This window comes from Amphiura filiformis, chromosome 19, assembly GCF_039555335.1.
Source record: "Amphiura filiformis chromosome 19, Afil_fr2py, whole genome shotgun sequence".
NCBI lineage: Eukaryota > Metazoa > Echinodermata > Ophiuroidea > Amphilepidida > Amphiuridae > Amphiura > Amphiura filiformis.
Genome location: NC_092646.1, coordinates 19,751,234 through 19,767,617, shown reverse-complemented (window position 1 = coordinate 19,767,617; position 16,384 = coordinate 19,751,234). Strand labels below are relative to the sequence as shown.

Here is a 16,384-nt window from a genome sequence, read left to right as displayed (position 1 = left end):
TTTGGTAGAGAGACGAATAACTATTTTGCTATAAACCGTGCACATTTAACACGTGAAGTGCTGCAGGCGATTCGTCGAACACGAGGGCGAGGTTACTAACTATGAAAATTAGGCTGAAAAAAAATGCGCCCTCTTATTTAGTTAATAATAACAAACAGTGGTGCTTACACTCCATGGTATGCAATAACAGTTATAACCATTTTCTCAATTTAAGGCATTTAAAGCTAACATTATAGGCTAAGTCAGATGTTAGTGGTCTCACCTCAAAAACTTTGTGAAAATGTTATATCGGCGTTTGCATCAAAACTCCTCATAGATACCGTGATGTTTCAAACTACACCGTCCCTTTTAAATAATCGAACACTTCATTTTTTATTTATCGATTTTTTATCTTCGGTCTCAGGGAAAAACGTTACCTTTAGAGCATATCTGATAAATTACATTACGAAAAAGAAACCCTTTTTGGAACTAATTAACTCTCAACCAGACGTGTTGTTGTGATAGCCATGTCACGTAAATTTCAGTAATATGTGAAAAGAGAAAGTTGACTTTTAAACAAACCAGGTATGTTTTCAACATTACTAAAAAGTGATTTTACATTTAATACGTCATACCGTTCCCCATGGTGATATATAATACCGAAATTATTTAATGCCATATTCGTCAATCAAAAATAATATTTGTTTTAATAGATAAATATTTAATGATTAAACAATATGATTAAAAAAACACTTCCATCGTTAACCTTATATGTTTGTATGGTGTTTCATTTTCTAACAGGACAAGAGTTTGCGCAAGATAGGCTACTGTTATTTATTCATGGTAGTGGCTTCGTCTCTCATGAGCATTTGGCGAATGTTGCTCTTTCTTACCCAAATAATCAAGGTACAAGAAATAATATTCCCACTCGAGGGATAACAACGGAAATGTGGCTATTCTACTTGTCGTTCACAGCTTGGAAAAAATAGGTTATTAACCTGGCACCAAAAAGTACTGTAGCGCCACCTACGGTCAATTGTACCGTCTGCTCGTACCAGTGGTTTAGCGGTAAATCTTAAGTGCAGTTACTTCAATAATAATTTTCAAGACAATCTGAACAAATACGGCGCGTGTCTACAGAGATTTGGTACCGACAAAATTATTCACATTTCAAAACCCCAAATGATTCGTATACTCAGACCAGACATAATTCTTCAGTTATTACTGTCTCTGACGGATCATCTGTAAACTTAAGCTTACCGATAACCTTTCCTGTTGACTGGGTTAGTTAAACTCTATTACGTGCTTTTTCTGTCGTTACCGACTGGAACATATAAAGCCACCAGCATCCTTCACCTTATGACATTATTGCTGGTTTCATACTTTCTGCCGCTAAGCGGCGTGACGCTTCATCATTCCGCTTGCACTTTTCTGCAAGCGGAGTGGCACGGGGCGCCGCATGAGCCTGAATGCCAATATTGCCGCTCAGCACCGGGCTCATTAACCAAATATCGTATCCTGTTCTTATACGTCAGAGTGGCACCTCTCTCGACTCTACTTGAATTCAACTCCTAGCCGATCTGTTACCGTTTCTGTTGCGACTGCGCAGTAAGCAAAATCATCGTAAAAGCGGGAGTGGCAGGAAAGTATGAAACCAGCAAAAGGTTAGACCACCAAAAAGTACATTATATGTTCCTTGCCGTAAAAGTACCATAAGAAATGTGTTGAGTTATCTCTCGCGCTCCTTATTACACATACAGCTCACTTCACACCCAAAAGCGACCACGTAGTCACAAGCAACATTTAAAAACACACTTCATGTATTCAAATTGATCAACCATTCATGAACTACAATACCTTGCTGTCCAAATTTGAAGAGCGTTTAGTGCACATACAAGACTCATTACACTAAATATTAAATACGAGTTTCTTCTAGCTTAGATCAGAGTTCATTCTTGAGACACTGTTAGTAGTACGACTTGCACAATACCCAGCGGAAGCACAGATCTCAGAGTTTGTTCAATTAGGTATACATTTTACGTAATTAAACGCAAATAGTAATACACATCTTACTGCCCGTTCGTTCACCCCAATGCGATCCGCACACAATCTTCAATTCTTCCAGATTAACAATGTCTACAGGTTTGAAAATTGATCTTACACCAAGGAGGTTATCCGTTTAGCTCAGTGCGTAACGCTGTTAAAATCATATTGGCACAAAGGTATCGTTACACTTGGGAACTAAAACCGTGCTCCGCCGGCAAGGCCCGAATTATTGCCTTGAAATCTTTCGTTTCATGAGCAACACGTAAAGATGGCAGACATGGCTGACATTGTTCTATCTCCACCATTTCTAACAAATAGTGTACGGCATTACGTGATAAATGCGCTTGCTTGAAAGATTTCACAGCTTTCACTTTGGAAAGTAAATTAAGAACCCCGGGTTAAGAACATTGCACCTCATTAGCAATTTTGATATAACGCGTACACAATAGGAGGATAGTGATTCAAGTGAGCAAAACCAGGCAAGTTCAAAAAAGACTTTGCCCACCTAATTCGTGTAGCGTCATCCCATTGTGTCCACCATGCATGTAAAAGGAACGAGTGGCCATCAATAATGATTTGATATTATGGACATTTACCTTTGATCTTTGCCTTTTACTAAGGCACAACATCTTGTTGTACCGATGGCTCTTTTGATCGTACCCTGAACATTACATTCGTACCGTACATTCGTTGTTTTATTTAAATGAAAAACAATAACACTATGCGAGTGTTAATTATTTGGCTTGATACAATTTAGTACATCTCCAGGGAGTGATGTTAAGAATCATCGGTACCTAACCGGGTACCGATAGTTCTATAGGACCAAATTAGATATGGTGCCTAAGGGGTGAAATCGAAAGTCGACCGGCGATTGACTCCGTCCGGTTTCCATTGTTTAGAAAAGCAAAAACCGCCGTTCGAGTTTTGAATCCATTGCTAACCTCCTTGTTGTACATCAATAAGAATAAATTCAACATCCCTCTTTGTATTACCAGTCATAATAATCATTATCCTGTATCTGACTTGTACTGTTACAATTCACATAGTCATAAAGATCAAATTCATCCAAATGCTGTAAACTCGGTCTGATAAACAAAATAACTAAGGACATGGTGATTGTAAAACAGGCGTAAAAATAGAAAAGAAGACGATCAGTGACTGTAGCGACCAAGGCCCATTCTTTCTGCACTCTATTGGCTCTATCCGTCTCCTTCTGGCAGTCTTTAGATGTCGTAATATACCTTCTGTGCTCATTTCAAGTTTAGTTAGTCTCATTTCTCCCTCATCACTGAGGTTTTCGGCAAAGGCATCAAGGTCCTGGTGGGGATTTGAACGGCGACGACCGCCGTCAATTGAAGAGTTTAATATATTAGGATCTGTACAATTACGGATGTAGTTTGTATTTGTTTCATGCATTAATGGAGCGTATGATGTCCCGTATCTGTAAAAGGAGATAAAAGAAGATTTAGACGATTAATAAATGAAAATTATTATACATTATGTCTAAAAACCATACCCTTAAAGCACATTAATGTGATGATTTCTTGAACAATATCCTAGCGGTTCTTTCCAAGAACTGCGTAATAAAAGAAAGGGCTTCAAAACTCGACCACCGGTTGACCGGCGGTTGAACCGCGTTCCATTGTTTAGATCAATAGAAACCGGCTCCAACCAGACAGAACTGGACGAAACCGGCGGTTGAGTTTTGAAGTCCTTTATTTTATTATATTATGGATTTATAGCATCTATGTTGGTATAAAATAACAAAATTGGTACCAGAACAACTTAATTTGCAATACTCATATATGAATGGTTAAATTTCTATAATATATAGTTCTTTATAATCAAGATATTTGTTATTAAAAAAACACTGAAATCACTTTCAGGTATCGTATCAAATGGCAAAATATGCAGAGGTCATAACAAAAGACAGTGTGGCTCTAGATAATTATATTATACAACCACGTGCATTTTGGTTTTCTGGGTGTCTTGTAAACTAAAAAGAGGTATTCATACAACTTTAACACACAATAGGCTACATACCAGTATAGGTTCCCCTGCAATTGTTATATTTTGAATATTGTGCCGACTATTAAGGATTTTTGTTAGGTTAGGTAACAGATTATAAATCTATTCTATACTTTGTTGTTGGGCACATTTCATTTAGACTCACCCTGTATACTTTGGAACATAAATGAATATGCGGATCCTGAGTTTCTCTACCGGAAGTGTGTAACGAAATTCCTTCCCACCAGGTAATAATTGTTACGCAATACACATATTGTATTGTGGGAAGGAATTTCAGTAGGCTACAAATTGACTTCTGGCAGAGAAACCCAGCAACAATCAATTCCTGCTTTGAAATCCATGCATTAAATTGATACAATATTAGAATTTAAAACTTAAAATTTAATTTTAAGATTACAATTTAATTTCAAAACTGGAACAAATTAACTCAATTATCTAAAATTTTAAAAACCGGATAATTGGGCTATTGCAGTAGAAATCCATACACATCTATGGAAAACACAACCTTAATCTTCCACACATGGAGTGCGAGATTAAGGTCATGTTTTCAGGGGGTGTACGGATTTCAACTTGAATAGCCCATTATTACAGTTGAACCAAAGTTAGACACCAATAGTTTGATCAGCTCGTAATCGGTGGGCCTTATAACATCGCGGATTAATATCAATATATTTTATTTCGAGAATTGTCTTGTGACATCTCGCAAGAAACATCCCAAATTATTAATTGAAGTCCTATACTATTGTCTACTTTCTTTAATACACAAAATATAGACCAGACATGTCAATTATGTCACTTTTAGTGTATGTCTACTTTTCGGCGTAGTGATAAAAGCCTAACAATACCCGCTGATTACGAGCTGATCAAACTATAGCGTTTTTAATGGTAAATGTGGTCATTTAACGACAAGTAAATATTTTAGGCATCGTAAAAAGTGCACCACTTCCACCTGCCTCAGATATAAAATGTAGTATTTCACCTGTAAATATGTAAAGAAATCATCACATTTATGGGGTTTGGTACTAGCGGGAAATTTACTATAAATATATAATATAATGGGAAACTCTGAGACAACATCAAACCGCACAATTTATTACAGGCGGGTCAAGGGGTTGAATATATAGGGTACCAGGAATGAGAAAAGGATAATACGAAAACAACTTAATAATTAACTTAACCCAAAACTAACAAGTTTGAAAGTATTATTTAAAAAGTAATAAAAAGAAAATGGTATCTTAAGTTATATTTGGTATAAAAAGAAAGAACGTATTTTGGTATAAAAAGAAAGATCACCAAATGAACGAGTAATTTGAAGAAGACTATTGGATTATACATTACTATGATCAGTGCATAATAGGCGAGGCTCATAACATCGTGGATTGATACAAAATGGCGTACACTACTGAGCAACACTTTGCGTTTTGCCTGACTGACACTCGCTTTCGTAAATTTAAGTTGAGACTTTACTGACGCTCACAGTTACAAAAACCGAATAATTCTCGCCCATGACTAGCTGATCATAGTAATCTAGATAAACTTATTGGATAACTCAGAGATGCAAGGAGTATTATAGTAGTTGGCATGCGTCCGTTTTTATAACGCATACCTCACACACGTGTTGAAATCACGATCAACGTACCCATCCGTTCTGGCTCTGATGTGAAGAAAAATTAATGCATTTAAAAGTCAAAATTTACCGTAATTTACCGTATGAAATATCCCGTAAGGAAGGAATGCGAGTGTACTAGATTGAGGGAGCTATTTAGTTTGGTTAAAAATCTATAGTGTAATTTCGAAATGTATTGGGCTCTTCAATTTAAAACCATATCCCCTGTGGAAGGTATTGGAATACAGCCACATTCAATAGCTTTAGCCATTCCAAATCCAGCAATTTTCAACTCACAAATTGAAATAGCAGGGGAGCAGTGAAACCTTCCACAGGGGTGTGAGATTTTAAACGGAATAGCCCGTGGTAGGTTACCACGCGCGCACACACCTTGACACTAACAGTTGATAATAAAACAATGTATTTTTTAGCAGTTGTTGCAATACCAATGAAAAATATTTTCTATGATCATAACTACCCAGTGTCACACCTCTATCCATCAAACCCGATCACACCGTAAGCAAACATTAGGAAATTTTGCCACATGTTATATACCTGTACACATGCGTGTACGTGTAGCGGCTACTTCATCTTTAACTTACTCAGCACACTTGAACTTGTAATAGATACGCTATGTTATATACTGGTATATATGTTTCATTAGGAACTCAGAGATATATTACAAAAATATCTTACAAAATAATATTGTAATTAGACTTTACTCTTTCTGGATTATCGCACAAAAACGAATTCGCACAGGTAGCACCTCACACCCATGCCCTAGGCTTAGATCCCCAAACACACACCCCAACACACCCCCACCCACAAGCCAAACTCCACCCAGGCAAAACCTGTAAACTAGTTCTTGACCATGTTGTGCCTTGAGCGCTCTTAATTGAGTGGATATGTGCCTTGTCGCTATTATAATATATAAACACTTACGCGCACCTAACACCTGTCCAAGCCGTCAACCCCACACCCCATTTCTTACCTTGCCGCTAACCATCGTTGTTTTTTAAGCATTGCTACCCTATTTGCATCTAGTTTCTCTTCGTGTTCAACTCTTGATAGTAAATCTCTTCTCGCACATTCCATACACAATAACTTTGCAAGGTATTTTAACACCAAAGTTCGAAGCCATCGTGGGACCTGGATAGAAGTAATAAAACGCGTTAAAAGAACAAACAATGATCTGGTAAAATAGAAGATCCTAAATATGTTTCAGATTTTGGGGCATTTTGGAACAACCATAAATCAAGTTGAGTATAGGCTAATCAATTATGCGCGCACACATAGTGAAGACAAAGACACTTTTACACGAAGGCAGGATAGGGGTACCTAATAGGAGTACCTTTGTAATCGCGACAGTGGTACTTTAGATTTGGAAACATGCAAACGCAAACATTGATCATGTTGATAGAAGATCCTAAAATGTGCGAAATATCGGGGCATTTTGGAATGGCTATAATTAATTATGCGCGCGCATATAGCGATGTTATCTCATGATGTTACACGAAGGTAGAAAAGCGGTGTCTAAAAGGTGCATTCATAATCGCGTATCACTTTTATTTAGAAATAAACGAACGAGAGTAGTTGACTTTTTAAAGAATTGCCTTTTAAAGTTGTTCAAAAGACGTCTTCAAATTCTGACCATTAACGCCTTATGCGTTACGCATATTTTAAGCGTAACGGATCGGGTCTACTAAAAGGAACGGAATGACCGTGACGTATCTTCCTCAGTAATTAATTCAGTAACAGTTCTGTCGTTTGTGTATATCTTAGATATGCACTGTGCTTTGTACTCACTGCCTTATTCATTCATTTTTAATTACTGCCTATGGCTGTTCATCAAATATCTAGATTAAAGACGCCATTAAGCACCAGCACCAAATTTGTTCAATTGGTTATAAATGAACTAACAACTAACTATAGAAAAAATATTAAATTCGTGTACATCGTGGACCATTCAACTACGCTTGTTACTCCGCGACTAATCATGCTAACTACACGCGCGTACAACGCTACTCTACGCGTCCATATTAGCGAGGCTATCTGCGTACAACTGCTTTCTACGCACAGCCACGCAAAGAGTATGTTCCACGATGTACACGAATTTGATAATTTTTCTATAGTGAGATGCTAAATTTATATTGGTCAATATCAATACACACTAAAATTCATTTGTTATCACAATTAACAATAATCAATTAATTGGTTTCATAAATAAGGATCGACCAAGCACTGATGGTCGATCAAAAGAACGAACTCATTTGTTTCTATTGTCAAATGCTATCTTTTAAAGTGTTTTTAGTGAAATGCTCTCAAAATACTCAAAGTAACGTTAATTAATTTAATTAATTGCTTATGTAAGTTACATCAACAATATGCAGCTAAATTGTACTCATGATTTACTTAATCATTAATAATGATGTACCAACTACCGGTGCGTATTTAAAATTATTACAATCCAAAGAATAAAATATATGGGCTCTCCCTATTATCAGAAACATTTGGCCACTTTGTGATAAACCCGTTATCTCTGCTTGAGACACTTGCCTACATGGAGAGCTATAACGTTAAATCCTAACGATTAATTACCGACTCCCGACTGCTTATTTTTGTAAATGTCATTACCCTACTTAATGATCAATTAAACTTAAATCTTTTAGAATTAGCTTAATTAATGATGTATTCTTTTCTTGCCATTTTGCAGCTGTGCTCCGTTAAAGATAGATATATCATTGCACGTGATGAAAAACATTAACCTTAATATCCATTTGGTATTAATTGATTTTGACACCTTGATATTTATTTGTAATTACAAATAAGTTATCTACTGCAATAATTCAGACAAAGTAAGTGAATTGGGCTATTGCAACGGAATTCCATACTTGAAGACATGATCTTAATTTTCCACACAGGGAGTGTGGATTTCAAATGGAGCCCTCCATTTAGGGTCGTCTGCTACAAAATTAATTATTCCAGTTGAAATCCATACACCCCCTATGGAAGACATGACCTTAATCTTCCACACAGGGAGTGTGATTTTCAAATGGAGCCACCAATTCACGGTCGTCTGCTCCAAAATGAATTATTTCAGTTGAAATCCATACACCCACTATGGAAGACATGACCTTAATCTTCCACACAGGGACTGTGATTTTCAAATGGAGCCACCCATTCAGGGTCGTCTGCTCCAAAATGAATTATTCCAGTTGAAATCCATACACCCCCTATGGAAGACACGATCTTTCACTCAGGTAGTGTGAATTTCAAATAGTGTTATCTGTAAGGCGACTCCATTTGAAATCTACACTCCTGTGCGGTAGATTATTGTAATGTCTTCAATAGGGGGATAATGGATTTTAACTGGAATAACCCAATAGCTGCAGGTGTATTTATTTTTTTAAATCAAAATTATTGCAACAAGAAACCACCAACAAGTAGACAGAATTAAAACAACATTATTTGTGCGGAATAATAATTCAATTTGTCGGGTTGCGCGTATTGCGTAACAAACAAGTTGTTATACAGGGTGTATTTCAATATATTGCAATTTTATGTGATATTTTTTATTATATCCTTCAATAATATATTCTCGTTCATTAATTGGTTAAACGACTGTCATGTGACCAAAAATAGTTTTGCTATTTTGTAAAGCAGTGGAAAAGCCGATTGATGAGGGAATGAGGTACTATTCAAAGTACTATTTCTTGGGGAAATAGTTTTACTATCTCCCTCTGAGCGCGTATGACCTCATAGCCGCGTCGCAGTTCCTAGTGGTCAAGGCAACTCGCCACATACGCGGGATATCGCTACCGGTTTAATGTGTAGCAAGTCATGTTGTCTTGTGAAGCACACAAGCAGCTAGGCCTACAACTAGGTACAATCAGCACAGAAGTGCAGCTAAAATACGGCGGTTTCATGGCATAGGCTAATCTAAGTTACATCAGGATCAATATCTTATAATATTGACGGCGAAATAACAGAGAACATGCATAGAGGTTTACAACATTACAACGGTAAGCTTAATAGCCACTCAACTGGGTGCGTGCTTTGTGCATGTAGGCCTATGTGCATGCATTCAATCAAAACAAAGCAAGGCCAGCCTAGCCTTGACTCGGGCCTAGCTTAGATTTATGCATAGGCCTATGTATGATAAAGCCGGCCTTTCTAATATTTTAACCAATTAATGAACAAAGAATATATTAATGAAGGATATAAAACAAATATTTACTGCTCTAAATTCGCGGTCTCGGGAAATAGTAGGCTCACAGTCTCCAGTTCACCTCGGGGACCAATAGATTCCACCAGATCCCTCATGAGCAGTAAATATTTGTATAATAGAAAAAGAGATCGAATAATAATAGTAATTTCCATTGGTAGTGCAGAGCATAATGTTGGCCAAGTTACGATTTTTTTCTGTGCGATTTAGAGCTTTAGTTTTAAAGTGACAGTTAATTAATTAGGGCATGCCGACATTCACATGGCCCAATATCTACACATTAAGACAAAGATAATTCAAGAGATATTGATCATAATAAGTAAAGAGTATTGAAATGGGCCTGTATACGCCGTAGAAGTGACGTAGTTAATCGGATTAATTACCATAGCAATAGATGAATACGATTTTGGCAATATCGCCCCGCACTACAACGTTCATGCGGTACCGATGCATTGAACCATAGATGTCAAAGAAATGCTAATCACTTGCACCTGTAAGATTAGTCTCTTTGAAAAGAGCGGTAATGTATTCAATCTATTATATGATTGAAGACAGGTAATGAGTGCAACCTGCTGCAGTGCAGCGCGGTATATTCAAAAATTGTATTCATCTATTGCTATGGTAGTTAATCCGATTATGACGTCACTTCTACAGCGTATGGCAATACCGAAACTGAAATATAGGATTTACAAAATCGGTTACGGTTACAAAAACCTTGTTATGCAATATGAAAGATTTGAACCACGGCACTGTCTCCTATGACTCAGCCCCATAACTTTGACATTTGATAGGATCATTCGAACATACAAAAGTCTTGTCTGGCTCAAACACAAAATCGTACACCAAGGTTAACGAAGGTTACATGTCCCATGTCCCGGATCTGTGCTTTAATCAAAAAGTTGTTTGTATCAAATGATAGTAAAGCTGCCCTCGTCAGAGTTACTCTTCACCTCACTAAAACCACACAGTATCTGCTCTGCTAGTCGTTATCAGATGCTACCTTTTGCCTTGGTAACAGACCGATTCACAATTATTTCCCGCCAAAATTAATACGCAGTAGCTATTTCATTGTTTGCTTGAAGCGACATTTTATTTTGTGGCCAGACTGATTCAATAAACATTTTCTCACCTCGGTTTCTAACAAGCAAAAAGAAAGTATCTATCTTTTAATAATATTGGCAGATTCGGCGTTTTTTCTTGGGACTATAATGCAGACAGTGTAAAGTATCATGACCTAAAAAATTGGATATCTTTTATATTGATAAGAAGATAACCGAGTAAGAGGATATTAACGAAACGGATATACTTGTCATCGCCCTTGACTAAATCTCTTTTAAGCGTATAGGTTTTACTGCGGACAATCGCTGCTTCTTTTATTACATGCGATGAATAAGTTAAGATGGCTCAATTTCAACTAAGCTATGGTTTAGAAAGGTTTTTTTCTCTCAATGTGGTTACATTTTGACTACTGTCTGCTTAGAAGAAAATCGTTGACCTCTGATGTGGAAACTTGATATTTATTTAATCGGCTGATATTGCTTGCTGTTAAAAATTTAATGCCGAACAATTTGAGTCTACAGGGTGTTCCTGAAAGAAACGTATCGTCGGATCCTTAATTGTTTGGGTATTTTAACGCCACAATTAAATACAGCTAAATAACTGGTGTGGTTTAGGAATAAATCACATAATTTTTGAATTTTGACAATTGACCACACCGTTCTTGAAATATAAGAATTTTACGAAACGCCCTCATTTTCAAGCCTTTCCACAGATTCAAATATCAATCGATGATCTGTATTCGGAGTGCTAATCACTGCGCATCATCAGCGCATAATGGCGTGGCGTCTATTATCATTGATAGCTATTTGACTGCGTGGAACGGATTGAAAATCAGGTAGTTTCGAAAAATTCTTTTATTTCAAAAACGAAACGGTCAATTGTCAAAATTGAAAAAGTATGGCTGACATATTCCTCAACCGCATCGGTTATTTATTCATGTTTGGGTTATGCGTTAAAATACCAAACAAATTCAGTTCTTTGAGGGTCACCTTGTATATCATTATGTCCAAAACCTCTATTTACGTTTATCCACGAAACACTGCTATATCCTAATCCTTCAGTAAGTTCTAACTGGCAAAATAAGTCAAATTTTAATATTTATGCAATTTTAATGAAAATAAGCCAAAACATTCAATTTTGCATGTCATCTTACAATATTGGCACGAGTCTAAGCATTCAAAATCTTGAGTATAAGCTATCCAAAAGTAGTGATGTATTTTCTGGAATCGGGAGTAAGTAAAGCATTATGGACCACGGTCAAAGGTCAAAGTGTACGTACCTCATTTACTTCCTCTTTATCTTGGTGTCGATGGAAGATATTTAGAACTGCAACATTCATGGCTGTGGACACTGCTATAAGCACCATGATTATGATGTAGTACTCAGCTAGCATAAATAAACATAACACGATATTAGATGTATAAAGAGATTAATTAATGTAAGGGTTAGTATGATTTCACGCAGGTGTCGACTGCAAACGACAAGTTTCAAAAGTTTTTATAAAATTTAAAAATGTCAGAATTGTACATTTTCATGACCATATTTTGAATCAGCATGAAAATGCATTAAAAACAAACAAGCCTAGATATTTTGAGAAATTATCTCAAATCTTTGCAAATTTTATGTTGAAGGCTATGGCTAGCACGCAGATCATTAAAAGTGATAATACGTCTCCCTTTTCTTTCATAGCGTCGAACTCCAGATGACTATCCATTCCTATATAACCCATGAAGTGCCTTAAAATGTTAATAACATCGCCCTCATCGTCAATCACTATCATACAAAAGTGCTCTATAGTAATCTCTGATACGTCACTATGAAGAAATAACAACAAATGTTCTTTTAATTATTTTTTTATGTCAAGATATATCAAGGAGTTAACAGCTGTTGTCATTGCGATAAAGCTGACGGGTAGGCGCCTAGATAACTGTTAACCTCTTTTTTTAAGCTTTTCCGTTTCATAATTCCTGCAATGTGAGATGGGAGGGAGTGCATTCCATGTTCGAGGTTTACAACAAGTAAACAAAATGAAAGCTTGAAAAGAGGCTTCCAAATATAACCCTCGTATGAACAGTATTCAAATTTCCCCAAATCATCACAATATTATAAAATTTACTTTAAATAATTTTGTTTGTCATAATCTGTATATAAAAAGTGACATATATATTGAGAACGGTATCATATTCCCAAACATAGATTGAGTGAATGAATTGAATAATTGAATTCAAATCATTTCCTTTAGTGTTTTAAGCATCCATTTAATGTAAAGGATCTTCATTTGCAAAGCCTTCATAAACACTTTACTGAAATGGAATATAATTATATTAATAAGATTTTCAAATTTTATACCTTACATCTTGTTTGTTCAAAAAATAACGCTGATAAATAATCATATTTTTGGAGGGCTTTGAAGATTTGAATAAATTTAGTAAATCGTCACCTCAAAAATGTCGACAAATGTGATATTGAACGCTGAAAATGTTTTTATGTTTACATGTCTGCCCATTTAACACCAAATTGTCCTGAAACGTGTTATAGAATATGAATTATTTCATGTTGCAGACAATAATGTAATTTGTTTGAGACCTCTTTTGGCCTGTCTCAAAATTGATTTAACCGAAAACAATTTTTTGTTTTGTTTTAGAATTTTTTGTATCTCACAATGCAATATTATAACGGATTACTTCCGGCCGCAGGCGATATTCTCATCTCCGCATTCGAATGTCGCATATCACTCGTGTGCGGAGATCGAGATGAGAGGACGTGACCTCATGGTAGGGTGTACCATATAACTATAGGGTAAAATATCGATCTTTTTTTTTTGTGTCGAAAAAATACTTCATTCAAATGCAAAACACAAAAATGGGGGAGGGGTATAGCATTGAATTTAATATTTGCCGATTTGTCATGCATGATTCGTCAAAACTATAAGTTTCCACTTCAAATAAATATTATTCCAATACAAATTTGGAAAAACAAATTGAGATGCTGTATCTGAATTATACAATTTTTCAATTGTGGCATATTTGAATAAAGAAATGTTTATGACATAACTAAATTGTATATCTTTTAGGGGATTGCTTAAAAGTTCATCGTCCTTGCAGAACCGTCAGCGTCCATGCAGAACCAGAGATTGGACATAATATCTATTGTTCGAAATAGCACGCAAAGTACGCAAAAGGGGGAACGACCCCCTGTTTCATCAGGAGAAATTGAGCGTCCTGGCGTAAGAAATGAGGTCAGCAATTAAAAATTTTACTCTAGTCTAATTACGGCGAGAAAAGTAAACTTCTGAGCAATCGAGACCAGTGGCCATTTACACTTGTGCTCAAAACCCTCAGAATAATAAAACGTAAAAAAGTGTTCGACCAGCGTGACTATGTTTATTTTCTTATTATTGTATCGCTGCGATTTCGCATATTGACGAACATAAGATTTCTATAAATAACGTCTTACGCGACTCGCAGAGCGCTGGTAGCGACTGTAGCAAAATGGCTTTGCAATGCAAAACTATCTAGTGGTGAAACTAAGTAATGAAAAGGCAACACTTTTAGATCATCCATTTACCATCGTCTTGTCTCTTTGTATAATATGAAAGGGTGGTATAAACTTATCCAGGGTTCGTCAGTATGCACATGTATGTCGCAATCATTTACTTACCGTAATTGTTGTGTGTTACAATTCATGCAGGTGCAAATGTGTTTTTTTTTCTATATTTTGATCTTGATTTCAACGATGAGCAATGTCCTTATATTGGTTGATATTAAAAATGAATATCTAAGTCTCATTATATCGCACGCGCAATAAACATGTGACTTCGTCGCGAACATTTATACCTGAGAAGTCTTTTGTCATTCGGCTTATCGACCCATATATGGACATAACCCACGTTAGTTATATTCTTACAAATTAAAGGCAGTCCTTCCGAGGTCCTTGGAATAGTCTCAGCCACAAGTAGGAGGAAGACGGTCATTGTAAGAATAAGTGTTATGCTGAGGTTAGCTTTCACTACACCGACATTATAAGGCATCAAGAATCCCACCATAGACAGTGCTGATAACAGCACAATGGGCATCACTAACTTGTACATATAATATAAAGGTTTTCTGCGAAAGCCCAAATATACTGTGACGTCAACATATTTCTCTGGGCAACACGTGTATTTGATCACATGACGACAAAAAACACCATATGATACATCCCATTGTTCATTCGGTACAAATTCCTGTAGTGATGGACCAGCTGTGATGTTGTAAAGGTCCACGTGGTTCCAATCAAACGTCCATAGTCCGAATTTGAGTGTACAATGCTGCATGTCAAACGGGAAGAATTTGATGTCTATTTTGCATGTACTAGTTTGAACAAATGGTTTGGATACAACTCGAACACGTCCGGTCCACCTTAGTACGGCGTTTGTCAATGAACTTCCGACGCTATAATTTGCTGCACGGTCACCTCTATAAGATCAAATAAAAGTTTCGTATTTAATGTTATTGCTTGTTTAACATATTTTAGGTGTACTACACCTCTTGATAAATTTGTGACTATTTTTGCATTTTTCTCAAAAAATAATAACACACTGGTAACAAAAGTACGTATATTATAGGGACAAGGAAACGAATCCAGTTACTACACTGGAATTTCAGTGATTCAAGACAAGCGGTAAGTTAATTGTGTTAAGAATAGAGGCACCGCTAGAATGTACCTCATTTCTTAACATATATAATGAACCACTTGTCTTGGATTCCTTGCCCCTATATTATACATAACTTTTGTTACCAGTGTGTAGTTATTTTTTGAGAAAAATGCAAAATTAGTCACAAAATTTATCAGGGGGTGTAGTACCATCTTAAGCCGATTTCAAGTATACTACTACAATACCGTGATGCATCAGAAAAGCTTTACTCTTCAAAATAAAAACTGATTCTGATTAGGGCGAAGAGGGTTAAATTTGTGAACTTTAAAAAAAAAATCGGTTTTTGCGCTACTTCTGATTCCTTAACTCTCTCCATGCGAGTGTCATACAGTTTCAAATTTTGTTTAAAAAAATGAAATTCAGACATGTAAATTTTCATGACAATAAATTCAGATATGTAAGTTTGCATGACTATATGTGGAATCAGCATGTAAAATGAATTAAAATGAGTACAAATAAGCATAGTACTGGTTCAGTGGTTCTTAAAATATTTCAAAATTTGGACTTTGATGTTGAGCCTCTGTGGCTAACACACAGAGCAGAGATGAAGACGGAGGGATTCAACTTTAAAAATAAACTAGTTGCGTTTACACAGCTTCATTTTTTAGTTTGTTTCTTTATCTGCCCAAACAAAAATCGAACTAAAAACCAGTGAGGCACTATATATAGTTTGGTCCGATAGCTATTTCTATCGTACCCTGGGGATTCATCGAGTATAATAATTTGCATAGTGCTACCATTTGTT

The 16,384-nt window shown here is 36.2% G+C and overlaps 1 protein-coding gene across 1 annotated transcript in view; it reads right to left on the bottom strand.

Moving 5' to 3' along the window:
- Positions 1 to 429: 429 nt before the first annotated feature.
- Positions 430 to 16,384, bottom strand: part of LOC140141019 (neuronal acetylcholine receptor subunit alpha-10-like) — a 338,906-nt gene continuing 322,951 nt past the window's right edge. The window contains 5 exon segments of the mRNA XM_072162796.1: positions 430 to 3,243; positions 3,246 to 3,466; positions 6,651 to 6,808; positions 12,223 to 12,329; positions 14,850 to 15,400. Coding sequence (XP_072018897.1) covers positions 3,014 to 3,243; positions 3,246 to 3,466; positions 6,651 to 6,808; positions 12,223 to 12,329; positions 14,850 to 15,400 — 1,267 coding nt within the window. The 3' untranslated portion in view covers positions 430 to 3,013.